Source organism: Hylobates moloch, unplaced genomic scaffold, assembly GCF_009828535.3.
Source record: "Hylobates moloch isolate HMO894 unplaced genomic scaffold, HMol_V3 SCAFFOLD_21, whole genome shotgun sequence".
Lineage (NCBI taxonomy): Eukaryota > Metazoa > Chordata > Mammalia > Primates > Hylobatidae > Hylobates > Hylobates moloch.
This window is the reverse complement of record NW_026652296.1, coordinates 13,078,629-13,097,194: the sequence shown is the minus strand read 5'-3', so window position 1 is coordinate 13,097,194 and position 18,566 is coordinate 13,078,629. Positions and strand designations below refer to the sequence as shown.

Here is an 18,566-nt window from a genome sequence, read left to right as displayed (position 1 = left end):
AAGCCAATTCAGCGGAAGTGGGACTGAGAGATAAGAAATGAGAGTTTTCCAATGACATTGTAAGACTGCTGGATCCAGCCATGCCTGAGGCTGGAGCTGTGCATGGACTTTTCAGTAACTATAGTTACTGTGTTCCTTTTATCTTATATGCCTTATCTGGTTCAAAGGTCATTTCTGCTTGCAACCAAAGGAGTCCTGGCTGACAGATACTGTGTGTCTTTGGTCCCAAACCTGACATGAGCACTCTCTTTTCCTTGGCCATGTGGGATGTGGTTTTGGGTCCTATGAGTCAGATCACAGATTCCAAGGCTGACCAAACCCCCAATGTCAGTGTTTGTAGAGCCCTCAGTGGGTCAGCTTCTTTCTGTTCACAGAGATGGTTCGAAGTTTCTGAGAGATGTGACAGATGGGAATAGAGACTGCCTGGCTTCAAGCCCCAGCCCCTTCCCTAACTTGCTCTGTCAACTCAGGCAACTTAACCTCTCTGTGCCTCAGTGGCCTTGGATGTAAAACGGGGCTACTATGAGCATCCACGTCACAGGGCAGTTGTGATGCTGAAACGAATTATTCACGTTTTTTTGAGATGGAGTCTCACTCTGTCGCCCAGACTGGAGTGCAGGAGCATGATCTCGGCTCACTGCAACCTCCGCCTCCCAGGTTCAAGTGATTCTCCTGCCTCAGCCTCCTGAGTGCTGGGACCACAGGTGTGCACCACCATGTCCAGCTAATTTTTGTATTTTTAGTAGAGGCAGGGTTTCCCCATGTTGGCCAGGCTGGTCTTGAACTCCTGACCTCAAATGATCTGCCCGCCTGGGCCTCCCAAAGTGCTGGGATTACAGGCGTGAGCCACAGGGCCCGGCTTGCAATGAATTATTATGTAGTTCTTAGACCCAGCCCTGAAGAGCAGACACTCCATCCGTGTGGACTATCGTTATTACAGCTCTTATTCCAATGGGGACGCTAACAGCCAAAGACAGGCATGATCTGATAAGGTCAACAGACAGCCATCACTTTTTCTGGCCTTGAACTCATGTAGCCTGCCTCCTGGAATTCTCGCAAAATGTCCAAGGCAGTGGGAACATGTCAGTCTGGAATTCCACACTGCACTGTCAACGCCTTTTCAGGAGGAATTCTGCAGCCAGCCCTGTGTGAGTGCTGGGTGTGTGTTCCCACATCTGGGCATGGGCAGAAGGCAGACCAAATGACAGTCTTAATAGCAACACATCTGCTTTTCAAAAACCCCATTTGAGCCAGTCTCCATAATATCTCAGCCGATCCAAGGAAGCTGCTGCCATGAACAGTGGCCTGTCCGCTCCCCTGCCCCAGACACAGCATGTTCGCTGCCAGAACCTGTCATCTCAAAGGTTAGCCCAAGGAGAATGGCTGGCTGAGGGCTGCGGCCCACGCGGTCCTCCAGGAAGGATGGGAGGGAACAGCATCTCCGTTTATGCTGCTGCCCGGAGGTGGCTCAGCTGATCCCGGCTGACAACCAGCTGCCTGTGCTGAGGTCCGGGGTTTCTCCCTGACAACCTCCAGGCCCAATGACTGCCCACACAATTCTGGCCTTACACATATAACTATAACTTATTTAATTTTTAAATCAATTTCTATTATTTCAAACTAAAATCTATTGCAAAAGGATATTCTGTGGTCCTACCTTAACCACAATAACTGCCACCTGCCATTCACCAAAGGTAACTGCTATCTACCAAAAATAGGTACAAGGCACACAAAGCAATGCTAGAACAGAACAGAACAGAAATCCAAGAGCCATTCCCACCTGCTGGTGACACGCATGTGCTCACACACACGTCTACAGCCCAGCTCCCTGGATTTCCTGGCATACAGCCCCACCACAAACAATCTGTTTCCACAGGTGCTAATGGCTCCTGGCCTCTCCTTCCCCAGCAGAGGGGTATAACATGCATGACATAACTGCTTTCCTTTGGCCCTGGGGTTCATCTGCCAAAACTGTGTGCCACCCAGGGTGGGCTTGGGTTTGGGCTGCACAGTTGAAGCCCTGAGCTGGGCCCAGGGGCCTCCCTGGGTCCCTGGGGGATGACACTTACAGAGAGCCAGCTTCCACGTTGGGGCCCCTCACATAGAACGGGACCCTGATGTCAAACTCATACGGCATGGATTTCCCTTTCACCAGGCCAAACTGGCCGATGTGGTAGCCGTGGTCGGCGGTGTACACGATGTACGTGTTGTCCAGCTCGCCCGTCTCAACCAGCATGTTGTAAATCTGCAACACAGGCAAGGAGGCAAGGGGCAGTGGGGACTGGGTGCTTGGCCCGTCTCCGAGCCGGGGTGACAGGCGCTTGATATCTCAGGCTCTGTCCCTCCCTTGCTTCAGGTCTTCACTCAACTTTCCCAGGGGCTCTCCCCTTTGTCACTGCACCTTCCTGCCTCCTGTCACCCCCTGGCCCGCCCTCCCCTCCACGGTTCTTTGTGGCCCTTCTCGGCCTCCATCTCTTTTACTTATCTGTGGATCATCTGTGTCCCTGCCTTGGCATGTTGCCTTCATTAGGGCAGAGACTTTTGCCATTTTGTTCCCTGCCTGCTGTATCCCATGTACACGGGCACTCAATAATGCCGTCGGGTGAATGAATGAATGAGTGAAACTCGGGCTGCAGCCTGTGGCAGGAGCTTGCGATCCAGAAGGGCACCGTGTGGCAGAACTTTCTGCATTGGTGGCCGTGTTAATGTCTGCACTGTCCGATACGGTGGCCTCCAGCCACACGAACCTACTGAGCACCTGAAATGAGGCTTGTGTGACAGAAGAACTGACTTTATAATGTTACTGTATTCAGTTTAAATAGCCATGGCTAAATAAAATGTGGCAATACCCATACAATGGGATATTATTCAGCAATAACAGGGAATGAGGGGGACTGATTCATGCGACACCAGGGGTGAAGCTTGAACACGTGGCGCTAAGTGAAAGAAAGGCGCTGGGCACAGAAGGCCACAGCGTGTACGATTCCATTTATAGGAAGTGTGCAGAACACCCAATCTAGAGAGACAGAAAGAGATCACCAGTTGTCTGGGGCTGGGGCTGAGGGAGATTTAGTGGGCAATGACTAAGGTTTCTCTTTGGGGTAAGAAAAATGTCCTAACATGGATGTGGTGATGGTTATACAACTCTGGGCATATGAAAACCACAGAATTGCACACTTTAATTGGGGGAATTGTATGGTATGTGAATTACATCCCAACAAATGTGTTTAAAAATGTAAATAGCAGGAAAAAATATAACTAGCATACATGGTTACCGTATTGAGCAGCACAGATCTAGAATATGTTTCATGAAGGAAGAGGATTTTGTCTGGATTGCTCCTAGCTGTTCCCCAGGTCTAGCATATGGGGCCTCTTCGTTCTGCCTTTGATTTCTATTCCTCCAGGAAAACCCTGAAGGGCCAGGAGGTTTCGGCCCTGGCCTGGCTGGGGGTTCAGAGCCACGCCCACCAAGAGGCATGCAGCGGGCACCTACCGTCTCCATGGAGTCGTCCACCGACATGAGGGTCTGCAAGCGCTTCCGCTGGAGCATGTTGGTGAATTCCATGTGGATGGGCTTCATGGGCCCCGTGTAGCGCATGATCCAGTGTTTGTCCGGGTTGGGTGCGTAGTTGTAGCTTGGCGTGCTGGTGGGCAAGGACACACGCATCAGTCAAAGCCAGCGACAGCCTGGACCCTGCCCTGCCCTCGCCAGACACGCCCAGATGAGCAGCCACCCTGTGCTGTGTCTGCAGCCCAGGGCCAGGTGTGCTCCCCTGGTGGGAAAGGGGACAGTGGCATGGCAGGGGCTTATCGAAACCCTGTTTCAGCGTTTCTCCACATGTGAAGTGTGCACGTGGGAAGCTCCTAAGAGGCACAGCATTCAGTGACCTTGAGGACAAAGTGAGACAGCCAGTCCCTTGTCGGCTCTCTCAGGGCAAAGTCTCAGTTTGGTGCTAGTGTTTCTTTAACACCTCTCTAGGCTTTGCTCATCTCCCTTTTGAAAAAAAAGGAAGAAAGTCAAGTTCAGAGCCTTCATCGGGAACCAGTTCCCAACTCGAATTCCATAGCATTGCTTTGTGTGCCTTGTACCTATTTTTGGTAGATGGCAGCTACCTTTGGTGAATGGCAGGTGGCAGTTATTGTGGTTAAGGTAGGACCACAGAATATCCTTTTGCAATAGATTTTAGTTTGAAATAATAGAAATTGATTTAAAAATTAAATAAGTTATAGTTATATGTGCAAGGCCAGAATTGTGAGGAAGAAACCTGAATGTGCACATTTGGGACATGCCACATTCTCTTTATTTTTTGAGATGGAGTCTCGTTCTGTCACTCAGGCTGGAGTGCAGGGGCATGATCTCAGCTCACTGCAACCTCCACCTCCCGATTCAAGCAATTCTCCTCCCTCAGCCTCTCGAGTAGCTGGGACTACAGGTGTGTGCCACCACACCTGGCTAATTTTTTGTATTTTTAGTAGAAATGGGGTTTCACTGTGTTAGCCAGGATGGTCTTCATCTCCTGACCTCGTGATCTGCCCACCTTGGCCTCCCAAAGTGTTGGGATTACAGGCATGAGCCACCGCGCCCGGCCTCTTTGAGATGGAGTCTTGCTGTGGTCCAGGCTGGAGTGCAGTGGTGGGATCTCAGCTCACTGCAGCCTTTGCCTCCTGGGTTCAAGTGATTCTCCTGCCTCAGCCTCTTCAGTAGCTGGGACTACAGGCTTGTGTCACCACACCTGGCTAATTCTTGTAGTTTTAGTAGAGATGGGGTTTTGCCATGTTGGCCAGGCTGGTCTTGAACTCCTGACCTCAGGTGATCCACCCACCTTGGCCTCCCAAAGTTTCGGCATTACAAGCATGAGCCACTGCACCTGGCATGCTGCTTAATCTCGCAGCAGGAGTGTGTTGGGCAAAGTTCTGTCTGAGCACCTGTGACGTGAGGGATGGAGGGACCCCACGCAGATATCTATGATGATATCACGGTAGTGGTTGGCCATACCAGCTGCTGGGGTTTGAGCCACAGTTCTGTCTTTGGCCAGTTAGTCGCCTCCCAAGCCATCAGTTCCGTCATTTCCTACCCAAGGAGAATATAGACAGTGCCAGTTCCCAGGATGGTTGTGAGCATTGAGAGGCTGTAAGGGGAACCCTTCTAACCATGGCCAGTGCGTGACGACTGCTCGGGAGAGGTTATCATTGGTGTGTCCCTTTGTCATTAGTCATCACGGGTGACTCCACGGCAGAAGTCAGGTACACTGGGTCTGTCACTCACTCCGTGAGACAGCAGGCAGGTCCCTAAACGTCTCTGACCCTGTTTCCTGGTTAGTCAATGGGAGATTAAACCAAAACCAGAGGAATCATTGTGAGCAAACCAAGAGCACCTCCTTGTCACCTCAGTTTATGGCGGGCCCCTTGCTCTGAGCTACTGAAAACCGCAGCATGGAGGAGTGAGTCTCCTGGGTGGGGTGCACCATTGACAGAAGGCACTGTTTAAGGTCTCACAAAACGTGGGCTTCCTCGCCCTGATGGTTCTTGAAGGCCAGGTTCCCTGCAAATCTGGCCCCTCTTCCCAGTCAAGGCTGAAGTAAAGGGTGAGTTTCCATCGCTTTTCACAGTGGGTGTTCTGGGGGCAAGGAGCTCCCGCGAAGAAGAGGAGGAAAAACAAGCCTGGTCAGAGGGGCACAGACATGTCTCCCTGTGGCCTGGCACGTCGGGACTTCAGCAGTGTCTCAAATATCACAATCATCCGGGGCAGAAATTGTGCCGCTGCCGCTGGGATAGCTTGGCAGCTGTGGACACCATTGCTATGTAAGGCGGGTGGTGAGTCACTGTCTCCAAGGCTCCCCTGGACTCGGCTTTCTGAGCCCCTGGCTGATCTGCGGCCTTGTGCCACTAAATCCATCAGGGCCCACGCTTCCTTTCATTACGGAATGGCCAGGGTCTCCTGTGGGCCGGCTCTGCCGTCTCAGGGCCTGACCTGCCATGTAGAACATTCCCAGGAACAAGCTCAGCTCCCCTCTCAGATCTCTCCCACTGAGGAACTGAAAGGGGGCTGCTGGGGGCAACAGTCGGACAGAGACGCTCTCAGAGCAGCGCAGCGTGTGGGAAAATTGGTCCTGCAGGCCCAAGGGCCCGGATTCCAGGATGCAATTTTCAGCAATCATCTCTGAATCCATGAGAAGTTAGGCTGATGTCGGCCCTCGAGAACAGTGAGGGGTGAGTTTGTTCAGAGGATGATGATTTCTGCAGCCCTGGCTCTGAGAGAGCGCTTTTGGAGGACACTGAGGCCAGAAGGCAGCAGAGCTGGGTGGTGCTTGGGGTCGACGCCGGCTCGCCGGTCGCCTGTGTCAAGCCAGGCAACCCAGGGAGGATGTCGGCATCTTCCCATGGGCCCAGCTGCCTGTTCAGCAAAGATCTGAAAACTTCACCTCCTCCAGCATCTGAGGAATGTCTGGTGCGTTCACAAAAGGGCGTGAAGACGACCATCCCCCTTCCCTTCTGCTGGGGAAACGGCGGGAAGATGGTGGTGTCCTCAGCCCCTCCACTGTGTGTCTGGGGCCGTCAGCAGCAGCCCCAACATCCTTCGCCCCAAAGCCCTTGAAGCCACAATCAGCGCCCTTTGAAGGGAAGCTCTGAGGGCTGGTGGGCTGTGTCTGTGGGCATGCCTGTATGTATCTTTGTATCTCTGCCTACGTCTGTGTTTGCATGTGTGTATGTCTGTGTGTCTGTAACTGTGCATTTTTGTATGTCTGCATGTGCATATGGTTTTTTTTTTTTCTCGAGACAGGGTCTCACTCTGTCACTCAGGCTGGAGTGCAGTGGCGCCATCACAGCTCACTGCAGCCTCAACCTCTCGGGCTCAAGTGATCCTTCTGCCTCAGCCTTTCACGTAGCTGGGACTACAGGCGTGCACCACCACCCCTGGCTAATTTTAAATTTTCTGTAGAGACAGAGTCTCACTAAGTTGCCCAAGCTTGCGTGTGTTTGTGTGTGTGTCTGCTTGTGTGGTATGTCTCTGTGTGCTTATGTGTGTGCATTTGCATGTCTTTGTGTGTGTCTGTATGTATGTGACTGTGTGTGGGGGGGTGCGTGGGGAGGGTGCAGGGCCCTGGGGTCTGTGGGGTGGATGGTACCACCATCTACCAGCTTTTGCCAGAGTCCACAAGGCCTGCCCCAGGACAGGGCATGTGCCGGCTTTCTAGGGGAGAGATGGGATACGAGACCCCTGACAGAAAGATCCAGTGCTCTAACCGTGCGCCCTGGCTCTGTCCCCTCTCCACCCCTTCTTGAACGTCATCATTAAACATCCTAGCTGCAGAACTTTCTTTTTTGGTTTCTTTCGGAAATGATTATACCCCAGAGATAAGAGAGCCTTCCAAACATGCCGCTAAGAAGGCAAAGGGGGCTTCTCCACATAAGAGCAGACAGTGCTCATTTTCAATTTCTGTAATTTTCATTTCAAAGGGAAAATAAACCAGCAGGCAATGTCAAACAATTTCATCATGAAATTCTGGCGCCGCTCGCTGCTGCATGGGGTGAAGCCGGCACCTCTTTGAGAGATGCTGCTGAAGCAAAGCGTCCCTTCCCCCACCCACGGCTTCTCCCTTAGATGGGGCTGAGTGGCCTCCACCCCCTGCAGGGATGAATTCTAAGTGGGGGTGGGGCGGGGTGCCTGCTGCTAGGGGAGGCTGGCCTTCTTGGGTGGAGAGGAGTGGGCTTGGGTTTGGACGGGGAGCCAGACAGATGTGCACAGCAGCAATGCTGCAGCCCCTGGGACCCAGCTCATCATCTTCTGTCAAAGCCTCCTCCCCAGAGACCAGGGGATGGGAAGGTGAACAGGGATGGGAAGGTGAACAGGGATGGGAAGGTGAACAGGGATGGGAAGGTGAACAGGGATGGGAAGGTGAACAGTGCCTTCTACCCTCTCTGAGCTGCTTCGAGGGCTGTCAGAAAGTAATTACAGGAGGGGCTTGAGGAGGGCAATGTATTCTGATTGTAATGAAGCTAAACACCCTGAATATTCAGGCAGATTCCAAACCGCCCCATCCTTGCAGCCCCAGAATGTCACAGTAAGGGCTGCTGAGTCACTGCTAAGCAGGGGGTGGTCTGAGGCAGAGAGAAGCAGGACAACTTTCCAAGAAGTTTCCCAGCCAGCTGGATAGTGTACTACAGGGGTGGGCAGAGGCATGGGAAGCAGAAGTGCGGGCTGGACTTGAATCCTGGCTCTGCCACTTAGAGCTGGGTGACCTCAGGTAAGTTACCTTACCTCTCTGTGCCTCAGTTTCTTCATCTATAAAAATGGGAATACCAAGTGTGACAGGCAGCTTCCAAGATGGCCCTTGATAATCTCTACTTCCTGGCCCTCACACCCCTGCGTAGACCCTCCACATTGTAGAAGGACCGGTCTGTGTGACCAATAGAATGTGGCAGAGTGATGGTGCCACTTCCGAGATTAGGTTGTAAAAGACACTGTGGCTCCTTCTTGGCCTTACTCTCTCTCATCATTTGCTGTGGGCGAGGCCAGCTATCACGTTGTGAGGACACTCAAACACCCTATGGACACAGACTCCTGTGGCAAGACCCAGCCATGGGACTGAGCCCCACTTAAGCCTCAGGTGACTGCAGCCCCAGCTGACACCTTGAATGCAACCTCAGGAGACCCTGGGCCAGAAGCTCAGAAGAGCCACTCCCAGATTCCTGACTCACAGACACCGTGACATAATTTGTGTTTGTTGTTTTAAGTTGCTAGATTCTGGGATGATTTGTTACATGGCAATAGATAACTGGTACACTGAGGGTCATTGTGAGTATTCAGGGACTGGACACAATGCCTAGGGCTTAGCACAGCACCTGCTACACAGCCCACAGCTCAATAAATGGTGGCAAATAACTAGTCTGGTAAAACTATAGATCCCCTCCTCAAAATAATGTTTTTAGATGTCTTAAATAAAATACACATGGCATTAAAAGGAAACCTATTCTACGCAGTTCCATCCACAGACCTCTTGGTGGAAGGCCGTGTATCCCAAGTTAAAAATTCTCCTGCCTTGGTCTGTTGGCCAGGCTGTCTGGAGTTGCATCCCAGTTTCACCACAGACAAGCAGTATGTTCTTGGGGTCTTTAAACCAGGAGGATTAGAGAGGAGGCAGAGCGAAGTCATGGTGGTGACAGTACTGTTGCTAAAGCCTGACCCTCCCTCTTCATGCTAAGCAGTGCCTCTGGCAGGCAGAGTGCTGAGGCTTACATGTGCTGAGATGCGTTTGGGAAGAGGCGTGAATATTGTGGGGCTGAATCTTCAGGGCCGTGGGGGGCTGCATGGCTGATGACCAGGAGGACTGGCCTGTGCGGGTACATCTTCTTGGACGTGCGGAAGAAGCTCACGCTGTCATTGGTGATGAGGTCTGTGAGGTAATCCTGGGGGGTGGGGAGAGACAGGAGAACAGGTGAGGAGCCAGGTATTCATACGGGTGTCCGCTACGTGCCAGGAACCCTGCTAGGCACAGGGGACACAACAGTGAACAAAACAATTTCTGCCCTTCTGGAGCTGAAAGTCTAGGGAGCAGACAGACAAGAAATAAGCAAGTAAAATAAATGAAATGCCAGACAAATGACGCAAATGGTGCTGAGCTCATTAGAGATAAGGCAGAGAAGTGGGTAGGGAGAACAGGGCAGGAATTGCAATATATCACTCAAGATAGATATTAAAAGAATAGGCTGGGTGGGATGGCTCACACCTGTGATCCCAGCACTTTGGGAGTCTGAGGTGGGTGGATCACCTGAGGTCAGTTTGAGACCAGCCTGGCCAACACAGTGAAACACCATCTCTACTAAAAATGCAAAAATTAGCCAGGCATGGTAGTGAGCACCTGTAGCCCAGCTACTCAGAAGGCTGAGGCAGGAGAATCGCTTGAACACAGGAGGTGGAGGCTGCAGTGAGCCAAGACTGCATGATTGCACTCCAGCCTGGGTGACAAAGCAAGACTCTGACTCAAAAAAAAAAAAAAAAAAGATATTAAAAGAATAATAGCTAACACTATTGAGTGCTTACGATGTGCCAAGGACCGTTCTGTGTTTACCTGTATTTGCTCACTTAATTCTGGCATAACTATAGAAAGTAGGTATGATGATAATCCTTATTTTCCAGAACAGGAAATTAAGGCACAGAGAAGCTAAGTGAATTGCCCAATGGCACACAGCTAGTAAATGTTGGACCCAGCACTACAGAGTCTTGGCTCCTAAGTCTGAAGTTTTTTCAAGACTCTGGGGACACTGTCATGCAGGGTGGGTATATCCCTAAGTTCCTGGGGTGCCTACACTGGGGCAGGAGCAGACACATATATAAAGAAAGAACCAAGGTAGTTAAAAGGTGTGACAGAGGAAGGAAATATCATAAAACAGAGAGATGTAACAAAGAGTAACTGGCAGCTGAGATGAAGGGCATATTTTAGCTGGGGCAGTCAGGGAGGTCCTCTCTGAGGAGGTGACATTGGAGTTGAGACCTGAATGATGAGAAGGAGCTGGGCGTAGGAAGATATATATCACCGGATTTTGCCGGAATCCGCTGGAGAGCTTACTGACACCTGGGCCCACCCCCAGAGATTCTGGTTGGATTGGCCTGCAGTTTGGCTCAGGTATCAGACTTTTAAAAAACTCCCCAGGGGATTCTAATGGGTATTCAGGATTGAGAATCACTGATCCAGGGTAGAGTTCTAGGCACAGATAACAGGGCTCTGAGGCAGGAATGTGCTTGCCATGTGTCCTAAAAATAGAAAAGAGGGCAGATGGCAACTGGCTCCTTGGAAAGAGGGTAAAATGTCAGAGGGTAAAATGCAGAAATGATATAAAGAGCAGCACAAAAAAAAAGGGATGGTGATGCACTAATGTCTCCAGGAAAATAAGGAACTGACTTACATATTGGGCAAGAGGGGAGAAGAGCTGGAGGAAAAGTAAATGGCCAGAACTGGAGGCTTTAAAAGCTCAGCTAAGAAGTTGAGGTTTGCCTAAACTCTTAACTTTTTTCTTTTTTTGGTCAGGGTCTTGCTCCATTCCCTAGACTGGAGTGCAATGGTGAAATCATGGCTCACTGCAGCCTCCATCTCCCAGGCTCAAGTGATCCTCCCACCTTGACCTCCCAAAGTGTGGGATTACAGGCATGAGCCACAGCACCCATACAACTCTTCCTGAATTTAGTAAATATTTAGCTGCTAATCTTTCTTGAAGGTAATGAGTTCTTGAAATATACCCTCTGCTAGGAAGCAGCTCTGCTCAAAACAATTACGTTCAAAAAGTGATTATTTTTGAGAAAAAAAGGTGAAGAGGTGGCTACAGCTTCCACCCTGAAGTATACAACATATATACATACTATGATGTATTCATACATCTACAGACACTCTTTCAGGTACACTCATCCACTATATCCATATGCACAAGAATGGCCACTGCAATATTGTTTATAAAACAAAAACACTGCAGTGACCAGCAGGAGAATATATGTTTAATAGTATACATGTATATATATTATACACACACATACATATTAGAGACAAGTCTTGCTCTGTCGCTCAGACTGGAGTGCAGTGGCACAATCATAGCTCAGTGTAACCCTGAGGTCCTCAGCTCAAGTGATCCTCCTGCCTCAGCCTTCTGAGTAGCTAGGACTATAGGCATGTGCCACCACACCCAGCTAATTTTTCATTTTTATTCTTATTTTGTAGAGACAGGGTCTCTACAAAGAGAGTCTTGAGTATCTAACAGTGGTTAGCCCAAGTAGATACAGCTAGCAAGTGGTTGCCCAGGCTGATCTTCAACTCCTGGTCTCAAGCAATCCTCCTGCCTCAGCCTCCCAAAGTGTAGGTATTAAGGCATGGGCCAACACACCTGGTGGCATTGCTTCCATACTATGCAATGCTGTGCAGACATTAAAAAGGCATGTGTAAAGTTGTCCAAGATACATGGTTAAGGGTAAGAGCAAGCAACAGAGTCAAACCCAGAAACACTCTATTTTTTGTGGGGGCAGAGGGAAGGGAGGGTGAAGAGGAGAAACCAAACTCTAACCTCATATATTTTTGAGCATAAAGGAAAAATCTGGAAGGATATCAAAATGCTGATTGAAGACTGGGAAGAGGAGAGAAGCAGAGAAAGTTACTTGCTTCTTTATATATTGCTCCTTGAATATTATTTATGGATTAATTTTGGGGAGTAAAAATTTTATAAGGGGGCTCTACAGAATTTATTACATAAAAATAATATATGTTACATAAATCAAAGAGCTGCTGCTATAGTTTTGGAACATGATCTAAAGGTATTAGAAAAGTTCTTAAAATGACAAAGGTAACTTACAATGGATCTAAAAATGGTGCAAAGCTCTGTACCCTGACATCAACAGTCAGGGCCTGAAGGGGTCAAGTCAGGAAATGGCATGAGAATGAGGTGGAACCGCCAGTAGTGGACAGTTGCTGCCACCCGCCAGTGGGGTGGGGTGGGAAGCCACCATTGCTCTTCATAACAGACTCATCTGCACTACTTCATCTCAGAACTATGTGGTTAAACTTTTTTAAAAATAAAGCTACCATTAACCTCCATTCCTAGGAGAAGATATACAATGGGATTATAAAGCAGTGAGAAAGAACAGAGCTACGTGGATGAACACAGATCAAACATGGATAAATCTTACAATGTTATATTGGGTGAGAAAAGCAGGTTGTGGAAGGATGTGTATGATATGATATCATTTATAAAAAGTCTAAGGACACAAACACAGGGTCGTACATTGTTTGAGATATCTGCCTATGGGATGAAAGAATAAAGGTATGTGTGGAAAGAAGCGCCAGGATATTGGCTACCTCCAGGGGAGGGCTCAGGCTGGGGGAGGAATGAGACCCAGGAGGGTGAGTCACGGGCTCCCACAGTCTAATGTTTCAAAGTGTGTGTGGGGTGATTACGGTACCTGCCTCTTGAGGCTGACAGGCAGGTTAAAGCGGTAATACATGTGAAGCTCTTGCCACAGTGTCCTGTGCACAGCCAGCTCTCTGTCACCATTCAGCTAAGAATCAAGACCGTCTTGGTGGCTGGGCAGATTTCTCCATGTCTGAGAGCTCCCCTCCTTATCTGTCCTCCTCAGTGGCCACTCCTCGGCTAAGTCTTCCCCAATCTCTGCTAGCTCCACAATGCCACGTGACACACCTGCTTCCAAAGCTGCCACCCTGCTCCACTGGCGGGCAGTTAGTGCCGGGCCGGCCAACAAGAGCCACCCATCCCTCCAGCCACAGGGCTTCAGTCACGCCCAGGCATCCGAGGGAGAGAACAGGGGGCCTGGGCCAGGGTGGCGGGGGCAGCATCCAGCAATGCTCAGGGGACAGCCAGGACACAGCCACTGGGTGGACGTGGGGTGCGGGAGGGGCGGGTGACCCCCCAACCCCTGTTGGTCTCTGGTTTGGGCAGTTGGGGGAAGGGTACAGAGAAGGCCTGGGCTGGGGGAGAGGCCGAGTTCAGATATGGGCAAACTGTGTTCGGGGTGCCTAGGGCGAGCCACGAGGAAGGACTCTGAAATTCAGAGCTGCGAGCAGGAGGGTGAGACGGTTGGAGGCCCGCAGTCCCAGGTGCGTTTTCCAGAACCCGGCGCCCAGGAGTCAGGCTCTACCCAGGTGCTCCTGGCCTGCACGGCTCCACAGGGCTGAGAAGCCACAGCTGGGACCCCGAGGTGCATCCGGCCCCCTCTGGCAAGCACCCTCTGAGCCTCAGGTGCTTGGCTGCAGGCATCCACAAGCTTCGCCGACTGAGTAGCTAGTGTCTGCGGAGACTGCCAGCCTCAGCCCTAGGCAAAAGCATGTTTCCCTCGAGTGGGCACCGGGCTTCCCTCCAAGGCCAAGGCAGTGCGTATGGGTGGCAGCAGCTCCAAGGGCTCCAGACAACTCGTAATGAATGATCATAGGCTCTTAGTGTTATCAAATATCTTAGCTCAGCTGATCATCACAGCAACTTTGACAAGTGGACATTATACCCATTTTACAGATAAGGAAGTGAGGTCCCCAAACAAATAAGCCATGCATCCAGAGCTGGAGCCAAGGCCTTTGTATTTTTGGGTCAGGTCCATCTCCCCCCACCCACCGATAAAATTATTAATGAGAAGCATACATAGTGGTTTAGAGCAAGTATGCACAAACCATTCCTGTAAAGGGCCAGACAGCAAATATTTTAGACTCTGCAGGCCCCATGTCTCCGTTGCAACTACTCATTACTGCCACTGTGGCTTGAAAGGAGCTATCAGGAAAATGAATGGGCATGTCCGTGCTCCAGTAAAGTTTTAGGTATGGATGCAGTTTTAATTTCATGTATTTTTCACATGTCACGAAAATTACTCTTAAAAGCTTTATTGTGGTAAAAAAACATGAGCTGTAAGCTTTTTAACAAAGTTTTATCTGTGAAGTAGAGTACTGTTAACGCTCAGCGCCATGTTGTACAGCAGATCTCTGGAACTGTTTCATCTTGCATAACTGAAACCTCATACATCTTGAACAGGAACTCCCCAGTTCCCCCTCCCCTGGGCCCTGCCAACCACCATTCTCCTTTTTGCTGCTATTGTCTAATTTAGATGCCTCATGTAAGTGGAATCACGCAGTATTTGTCCTTCTGTGTCTGGTGTATTTCACTTAGCATAATATTCTCAAGGTTCATCCATGTTGCTGCATATGATAGGATTTCCTTATTTTATTATTTTATTTTGAGACAGAGTCTCGCTCTGTCAGCCAGGCTGGAGGGCAGTGGCGCCATCTTGGCTCACTATAGTCTCTGCCTCCCGGGTTCAAGCAATTCTCCTGCCTCAGCCTCCCAAGTAGCTGGACTACAGGCATGTGCCACCATGTCCACCTAATTTTTATATTTTTAGTAGAGACGGGGTTTCACCACGTTGGCCAGGCTGGTCTCGAACTCCTGGCCTCAAGTGATCCGCCTGGTTTGGCCTCCCAAAGTGCTGGGATTACAGGCATGAGCCACTGCGCCTGGCCGGATTTCCTTCTTTTTAAAGGCTGAACAACATTCCTTTTTGTATATACCATGTGAAAAATGCTCTTCTTTTGATTGTTTTTTTTAGACGGAGTCTCGCTCTGTCACCCAGGCTGGAGTGCAGTGGCGCCATCTCGGCTCACTGCAAGCTCCGCCTCCCGGGTTCACGCCATTCTCCTGCCTCAGCCTCTCCGAGTAGCTGGGACTACAGGCGCCCGCCACCACGCCCGGCTAATTTTTTGTATTTTTAGTAGAGACGGGGTTTCACCGTGGTCTCGATCTCCTGACCTCGTGATCCGCCCGCCTCGGCCTCCCAAAGTGCTGGGATTACAAGCGTGAGCCACCGCGCCCGGCCTTGATTGTTTTTTAAATTAGTTGAAAACATAAAAACCATTCTTAGCTCAGGGGCCATACAAAAACCACCAGTCTAGGCCCACGGGCTGTGGTTTAGTGCATGGACTTTGAAGCCAGATGGCCTGGGTTCGAATCCTGCTTTATCACTTACTAGGCTATGTGGCCTGGTTACATTACTTAGCCTCTCTGGGCCTCAGTTTTCTTATCTGACAGTTGGGAATAGTAACAGTATATACCTCACAGATTATGATAAGAAATGCATGGGTTAATTTGTGTAAAATGATTCAAACAGTATCTGGTACATGATATGTCTAAATGAGTGTTAGTCATTATTCCTCAAGAACCATATGCCTACATTTTCTTTGTGAAAATTAAAATAGTACAAAGGACAGTGAAGTCTCATTTGATTAGATTACTCCTTACTGCCTCCCCACCCCCACCCCCACCCCCATAACCTTGGCTCTTCTGTCCCCTACTGGGAATAACCTTTCCAGTGTTTTGTTAGGTATGTTATAGTGTCACTCTATGCATCTTTTTATATTATTAACCACATCATACTGTACATATTCATTTATCTATCTGACAAATACAGCAGTGAACAAAACAAATGAGCATTCCTGCCTTTATGGGGCTTGTATTCTTATGAGAAGAGACAGATACTTAACAAAGGAATCAGTAATATACACAGGGTGTAATTCGCCAGATGGTGATTTGTTGCAGTAAGGAGTGTGGTGGGGGTGCCCTTATACGAGGTGGTCCAGGAAGGCTAAAGTGAGATGACATTTGATTAAGGACTTGAGGAGTTCTGGAACTTGCTTTTCCCACTCTGCCTGGTGGGCTCAGGACATAAGGCAGACTGGCCTCATCCTTTGCCCAGGATCTTCCAGGGGAGGGATGCTTCATGGTCATTTAGTTATTTCGTGTATTGGTGGACTTTGCTGATTTCTTTCAGTAACAAACAAAGCTACAAACAACTGCTCCGTCATGCCGTCTCCTGGCTATGACTGAGGCTTCTCCAGATAGACAGAGACGTGTACGTGCTGTGGCAAGGGGTGGGGCACATTAAGTTCATAGAATCTGCCAGGTTGCCCCCAGACTGGCTGTGCACTGCCATCACCTCCCCGCAGAGCCACCCAACACCCAGGCCCGCTTTTACCAGCTACCTGGAAACCTCTTTTCACGTGACTCAACTCTAGGTCATTCTCACTTCCCTTCCCACTAACAACTGTCTTCCCTTCTCCAACCCTCTTCTGCCATTAGCGCTTGTCCTGTATCACTCTTTTCTCATCACCACTGCCTCTCTTTTTGCCCTTGACATCTGGACCCCTTTGGTGGCATGTGCCCATCTGTGGATTAATGACTTGGGACAGAGTCCTCAGAAGCCTTCTGAGGGGGGGATTACGAAGGGTTGCTGCTTCCTCCCTGCCTGGGCCTCCCAAAAAGGCCTGCCCGAGGCCAGCAGTGACATTCTGCCTTGCCAGAAGCATCTTACTGCCTGATCTAGGGCCCAGGGCCCAGGGCCCAGGGCTCCTGAGCTCTGCCTCGGCTGGAAACCCCAGGCTCACCCCTGTTCCCTTGATGCTTGGGCTCCTGTTGCCCACCGCTACCCTCAGGATTTGAACCCTGGACCTGAGCCAGTTCTGACTTCACCGCCCCGCCCTCTGCCCACATCCCTGTTAGAGCATCTCTGTTCCTAGGCCCCTGGTAACTGGGCGGGGGGTGGAGGGTGTGTGTCAGGAATCCTCTCACGCCTCCCTCACAGGGCTGTTCTCATTCACAGGGGAGATGTGTGTGGGCAGGAAACAGGGCAAAACGACGGACATTCTATGTCCCCATGCTTAGCCCCAAAAGAATCCTGAGCACCCCGGGATAACTTGATTATCGGGCTGCTCTGAGATAAAGCGTGGATGTGGTGAAGAATTTTAAAAAGGAGGGAATGTATTTTCCAGGATATTTAGAGAATCCGCCTGCACTGAGGCTGGGAGGAGGGAAACAGCATGCTTAGTCCTGGGACTGGAATTTATATTCCAAGGAGTCCATGCTGGACTGCCTCATCGGAGCTTTGGAATTAATTCACTTGGGAGGCTGGAGGCCTACTATGTGCAGAGTGAGACTTGAGGGCAGGCCAGGGGCAGCTTCTGCCACTTGGGCCTGGACCCATCAGACTTATGCGGAGCCCAGGATGACCCGTCAGAGGCAGAGGGATCTCCATATGTGAGGGGGTTTCCAGAATAGAAGCAGGAGAATTTTTTGGCCATTGAGCACCTAGTCAGCCTTCTCCTGGTGGAAACTCCATTCTTATTTGGGGCTCATTCTCAGCCAATGTTCCAGGGTAGAGCTTCTGCTACCCCCACGTCTGGCTCAGGAGTAGAGCATGTGACTTATAGTCCAGGGAACCAGGCATCCTCCTGGCCACACTGATTGGCTCAGGGACAGACACAGGACTGATCCAGAGCCAATGAGATGCACCGAGACTCTCTGGGACTCCTGGGAAAGAGACTCCCATGCTTGCAGCTGGCCAGGAAGATGGGAGGATATAAGGAAGGCTGCATTGCTACCAGGAGGAGAGAGAGCTTCTGTGAATACAGTCAGGCAGAAGAAAACAGAGCTGACCTCAGAGAGAAACTGACTCCTTGGGGGTTCATTTGAACTCCTGGATCCACCCATGCCTGATACCCCTACAGCTGGTTTCAGTTAAATAGGTGAATATATTTCCTCTTTGATTAAGCCACTGGGAGTTAAATTTCTCTTCACAAACAACTTCAAGAGCCTAGTCTGATTTAAAAAATTTACCCTATAGTGGCTGGGTGCCGTGGCTCATGCCTGTAATCCCAGAACTTTGGGAGGCTGAGGTGGGTGGATCACCTGAGATTGGGAGTTCGAGACCAGCCTGACCAACATGGAGAAACCCCATCTCTACTAAAAATACAAAATTAGCTGGGCGTGGTGGCGCATGCCTGTAATCCTAGCTACTCAGGAGGCTGAGGCAGGAGAATCACATGAACCCGGGAGGCAGAGGTTGCGGTGAGCTGAGATCACACCATTGCACTCCAGTCTGGACAACAAGCACAAAACTCTGTCTCAAAAAAACAAACAAACAAACAAAAAAAAACAAAAAAAAAAACTTGAGCTGATTCTAATAACTAGCAAGCTTGGAGGTTGAAATGGCTCATACTGGGGATGACAAAATAGACAGGTGTGATGTGTCTGTGTGTGTG

At 50.1% G+C, this 18,566-nt stretch overlaps 1 protein-coding gene across 6 annotated transcripts in view; it reads right to left on the bottom strand.

Moving 5' to 3' along the window:
• Positions 1-18,566, bottom strand: part of SULF2 (sulfatase 2) — a 132,339-nt gene that overhangs the window by 24,029 nt on the left and 89,744 nt on the right. For all 6 annotated transcript variants that reach the window (XM_032142950.2, XM_032142951.2, XM_032142953.2 and 3 more), the window contains 3 exons: positions 9,239-9,408; positions 3,494-3,644; positions 2,070-2,245 (listed from right to left, as the gene is read on the bottom strand). In XM_032142950.2, the coding sequence (XP_031998841.1) occupies positions 2,070-2,245; positions 3,494-3,644; positions 9,239-9,408 (497 nt within the window). The remainder of the gene's footprint in view (positions 1-2,069; positions 2,246-3,493; positions 3,645-9,238; positions 9,409-18,566) is intronic.